Source organism: Engraulis encrasicolus, chromosome 1 (assembly GCF_034702125.1).
Source record: "Engraulis encrasicolus isolate BLACKSEA-1 chromosome 1, IST_EnEncr_1.0, whole genome shotgun sequence".
NCBI classification, from domain to species: Eukaryota; Metazoa; Chordata; class Actinopteri; order Clupeiformes; family Engraulidae; genus Engraulis; species Engraulis encrasicolus.
This window is the reverse complement of record NC_085857.1, coordinates 23,472,242-23,477,654: the sequence shown is the minus strand read 5'-3', so window position 1 is coordinate 23,477,654 and position 5,413 is coordinate 23,472,242. Positions and strand designations below refer to the sequence as shown.

General features: G+C 44.9%; 1 protein-coding gene across 1 annotated transcript; it reads right to left on the bottom strand.

The window, feature by feature from the left end:
- Positions 1–965: 965 nt before the first annotated feature.
- Positions 966–2,495, bottom strand: ier2b (immediate early response 2b). Its single transcript, XM_063198962.1, has one exon. It carries the CDS (start codon positions 2,304–2,306, stop codon positions 1,746–1,748), a length of 561 nt encoding a protein of 186 aa, XP_063055032.1. The 5' UTR covers positions 2,307–2,495; the 3' UTR covers positions 966–1,745.
- Between the last annotated feature and the right edge of the window lie 2,918 nt (positions 2,496–5,413).

Genomic DNA, 5,413 nt, shown 5'->3' with positions numbered 1-5,413 from the left:
CCAGCCAAAAAGGCTGGTACTGTATCTGCCTTTTCTACCAACCAAACTGAGGTTTCACCAGCATTTGGCTGGTTGGCTGGTAATTTAGAGCCCTTCTCACTCACTACACATACTTTACTTCCTCCCTTCTGAATAATAGTTTCATAATGGTGTAATCCATCGGAAGTGGCTTTCAGCGCAGGTGGAACTTTGTGTGCTCTAGATCTCCCTTGATAGTGTGTGTGTGTGTGTGTGTGTGTGTGTGAGAGAGAGAGAGAGAGAGAGAGAGAGAGAGAGAGAGAGAGAGAGAGAGAGAGAGAGAGAGAGAGAGAGAGAGAGAGAGAGAGTGTGTGTGTTCTGCCTGGGTGGGTGGGGGGCCGGATTAGATTAGTGGTGACCTCCCCGCCAGTCTCTGTGGTATGGCAACACACCCGGCTCTCTACTTCCTGCTCTGTTTTAAAACACCTACTGATTCCCGGGACATGCCTGCAGGGTGTTCCCACAAAAATCACATCCGGATTCAGGAAGCATCTAGACCTACACTAGCTTCTAGGAAATATGTAGGTTGACTGAGAAATTCTACGCTTACATGTGCGGAGGGCTTTTCTTTTCTTTCTTCCTTTGTTTCTTTTTCATTTTTACGTTTTGGAAATCCCCCTGAACGTGTTTCTAGGTTAGGTGTAGTCTATCTCACTCTCAGTATTGCTTTGGGGGATTTGTCAAACTGTGATACAATCAGCAGTCAACCTTTGACACTTCGATGATATCGCCACAGCGCTCCAGTAAACTAGTCAAGTCAGTCAGAACTAGAGATGTAATAAGTACTATTATGGATGTAATTACAATACTAATCGTGCGATATAACTTATTTGCAACAATGTAATTTCAATCTACTAATGCTGTAAATACACCCATAACAGTATTTCTACTTTTATACATCTCTGACCAGAACTACTATGATATTAAAAATGCAAAGGACAAGAGAGTTGAATTTCTGAAAACATTTTTTGTTTTATTGCCATATAAATATAAAAATCACTGTATAAAAGTTTGATTTGACAAACAAACATAGACAACTTGAGAGAAAGTCTTTTTTCTGACATTCCATGTCAAGAAAATGTCAAACAGAATGTTGGCATTCTCAGTGCAGTTATGAGGACACAACAGTCCTTGTTGGTCAGGAGGTCACCCCCGCGCGCCGCGCTACGCCACCGCTGCTGTTGTTTTTCCTCGCGCGCGCATGTTTACCCTGACCAGTCGATACGGGCCATCGACGCCATATGGGTTGGTTCACAAACACAGCGCCCCCTGAGCTATGGGGTAGTGGTCTGGTCCCATCAAGTGATCAAAGCACCAGCGTGACTTCTTGTAGTGGTGATAAATCCCGACACAGGCGCACCATCCCCCACCCCAAAGCTTTGTTTGCCGCTCTTAGCCCGGACAGACATGAGGGGGGTTGAACAGCTGCCGTCTGTGTGTACGGCCTGACTCACAGCTCCAAAGAGCATTTCAGGCGCTGACTCAGTGACCAGTCATTGCTCTCGAGTCCACAAAAAGGCTTCTATTCGTGCCACTACTTTTTCCGGAGATTTTTTCCCCCGAAGCGACGAGGTTCACATGCCCCAGTCATCCTGGAGGGAGAGTAGGTGGGCTCTCTCGTCGCGCCCGACCCCATTGTCCCGAGTTCATAAACTAGGTCAATGCCTTGGCTTGTTTCGGCTCTGTAAAAAGCACTTCAAATTCCCGGTTAGCAGCAGCCAGGGCGCTCAGAACGCCTCGATAGTGTTTGGAACAGAAAGTTGAGTCACAATTTCAACCGTACGACAGCAGTTCCCGTTACTACTCCTCAAAACTCCCACGCGTCTGTCGTCCTCATTGTCCATTCTGGCTTTCTTGCTCGGCAGGAATTCAGGCTCTCCAGCTGCCTTTCCTCGCCGTTTCCTGGAATGTCGCTCGCACTGACTCGAGTCCGTATTTTCTTTGTCACACTCGCCGTCCTCTGCGTGTAGAGAGGGGTAATCACCCTCCTCGTCCGACAATGTGTCGGTATCCTCGGGGATGTCCATTTCAGGAACCGTTTGGTCCGTGGATATTTCCATGGGCTCCTCTACGACCGGCGTCGCCGGCGGCTCCGGTTCACAGGGGACAGTGTGTTGCTGTTCCTCGCTCAGGAGCTGGACAGAGTGGTAAATGTCCCGTGCCGATCTCATGACCAGCGACAGCAAAAGACTTCGGTGGAGTCTCAATCCCCCGCGCTGGGTGCGCGAGGAATAGAGTTTGCTAATGGACATAGCCATAATCCTTTTGGCGTCTTCGCAGATATTCATTGTTCCTTTAACAATTGGTGTCTATAGCACACGCGAAATCAAAACGCACCGGCCTTCGAGGTATTTGTCCTCTTGATTACAAGTGGGCTACCCCTCTCGAGTTTCTTTCACTATATTAAGTTAAGGCCGGAGTTGTTCACCGGTCGGTGTTCAGTCACTTAAAAAACTTTCTGTCCCTGGCAGGGCTGGGTTTTATTTCAGCTCGGCGTTGACGTAATGAGTTTCCACTCCTTTAGTAGCCCAAGTGACACGGTATGCTCCACCCCGCCCAGCAACGTCTTAACCATATGTTGGGCAATACGGCAAATAGGCTTATCCTTCCAAAAACTGCGATTGTCCAATATGTTGGAAACAATGGGTAAACGTCTTAATAATAATGTAACAACAATGTTTGCCTTTGTTACAATATGACGTCGGTCAATTTTTGATGCAGAACATATAGTATAGTACCGTGTTTTCTGTCTTTTGTTGACATTTGCCATGTTTGAGTCCAGGTTTTACCATTTGCATTAGACTACCGTGCAGAATATGGTTATTTAGTAGCCTACTGTGCATTGCGCGTGCCCATTTTAACATAACGAGAATATGTTAGCTCACAATATGTTGATGTTTGTGTTGTGTGTGTATGAGTGTGTGTGTGTACATTTTTTTCTCACTCATACGTCACTATAGCCGCCCATATATGGAGCATCCGACGGAGCCTCTAGGCGAGGGGGAGCGTAGTGGAAAAGCCGTGACGCGGGCGCGCGCCTGTACTTCCCGCTGCCCTCGAAGAGAGGCAGCACCACAGCTAGCGATGTCATCATTGCAACGCCATATTAGGAGTTGACACAGGTCCAACGTTGATTTGTGTGGCTCGCTCGTGTGAGCGAGGGTTACTAGGCAGCAATGCGATTGAGGTCAGACGGCAGCTGTCACTGATCCTGAGCAACATTGCGTTGCTATTTTTACCAGCGGGAAATCTCGGAGAATGGCACGGATTTAAAACAAAAAAATGGCCAAACCTCAGCGTTGCTCTCTTATTTACTCATAGTGTCTGTTCAGGCATTTTATTAGGCCTATTTTAACTCATGCATGTCACTCAATAAGTTGTTGTTGTTGTTTGTTTTAGGACACTGTTGACCTACATCTGGCGTTTTGGCCCTGACAGTGTCTCCACAATAAGATCAAAACATGCACCATGTTTATGATGAAAGAGGTATAAGAGGCTTTGTAGATTATTGCACATAGTCCAGCTTTGATTTGCCTTGAACATATTCTCCAGAAAAAAATCTCACGCCGGCCTAGAATGAAATGCATATAATTAGCCTACATTTGGTTTAATTTGAATTGTAAAAGAAGCCTTCTATGGTACATAATAAGGACCGGCACTCGAGTGAGCACACACATTGTTATTCATTCAAGCGCTTGCCTTTTGTTAAAGAGACGGAATGACTGGAGTGAGAAGCATACCGGCCTCGACATGCCAAATGTGAGTCCTGAGCTCATCGAGGCCGACATTCCTTAGCACGAGTGCTCATATTTGGCTCACTGCACATCCATCGCTCTCACATTCCAAGGCCTCTCTCACATTCCAAGGAAGCAAGTTAAACCAACATCTCACCTCACACGTCAGGAATTTGGATAGTATAGGGGCCTATATATGGAAGACAATTAGTCTCTCTCTCTGTCGCTCTGTCTCTCTCTCTCTCTCTCTCGCACTTTATTTATGGCTGCTGATGTCAAATTAACTGATGTCATCGATCCCCATTTGCCACCTCACATGCCAGGAATTTGGATAGTATAGTATATACTGTATGGGAGACAATTAGTCTCTCTCTCCCTCTCTCTCTCTCCCTCTCTCTCTCTCTCTCTCTCTCTCTCTCTCTCTCTCTCGCTCGCTCGATGCCCTTGTTGTCCTAGTACTTCACTTTATTTCTGCCTGCTGGTATCTGCATTGTCAACATCATTAACCCCTTAGTGCACACAGAGTCTATGTTATGTCGCCAACATTGTAATGGCTATGTCTTATGCTCTCGGTAATGTCAGAGAAATGTTGTTCTGATAGTGGAGTATTTTCAGCAAATAGTGAATAGTCCGGCCGGCGACCGCATCTGCAGTAAGATGCTACGTGTTGTCATTCCATGACGTCAATTGCGACCCTGACCGACCCCCAATTGACACTGACTAATTCAAGAAAGTAGGCTATTTTGTATCCAATAAGCAATATTCAAAAATGCCTTGTCCTTTCCTGACACTGCACTTTCGACCTGTCTGCTGTCTGCAGTAACACAATTTCCAGTGTTATTAAATTGTATTGCATTATTAGTCCATGACATCAACCCACAGACGCTCATTCAAGAAAAATATCCTCTGTCCAATAACCAGTCAGAAATGCCTTGTCGTTCTAGTACCACACTCTGTCTCTCTCTCTGCTGGTCTCCATGAGCTTTTATTTTAAAATGTATTACATTGCTACTATGTATTATTACTACTATTACTGTTGTCATTTCATTACATTATCGTGTTGTCTGTGATATTTTCTATCCAATAGCCAACCATTCAGAAATGCATTGTCCCTGTGTACTCTGTCTGGGGAATGTGATTTTTCCACAGTAAAATTCATTCTACTTTTGCATTTTAACATTGTTGTAATCTGTAACACCTTTTTTATGTTGCTTATTATTTTATGCTTTTTTACCAGTGTTGCAACTGCATGCTGGACCTAGAAGTCTTGTACATTATCTACATTTTGCAACTAATGTGCTTTGTTGCTTCTATATATCTATTTTGATATCTCTCTAGCCAGTCACTGTGCAACATTTTGGTCAGTTTTGTGCTGTTTTTAAATGTGTTCTATAAATAAAATGTACTTACTTACTTACCATGTTGCATTATCATTATATTTGCTACATTTTAGTACATCCAACTCACGCATATCAACTATCTTCTATCTCATACATAAATGCCTTATTGTCCTAACGCTGCATTCTCTTGCCTGCCTTCTGGTCTCTTTTCTCTTGAGCTAAAAACATCTGCCATGCAGTCTAGTGAGTGAGGGAGAGAGGGGAGTGAGGGAGAGAGGAGGGGGGGGGTGGGAAGGAAAGAGAAGAGAAGGGGAAGCGAAG

What these genes read in the sequence shown, in the direction of transcription:
- ier2b (XM_063198962.1), bottom strand. Translation starts at nt 2,306, where the DNA reads ATGAATATCTGCGAAGACGCCAAAAGGATTATGGCTATGTCCATTAGC.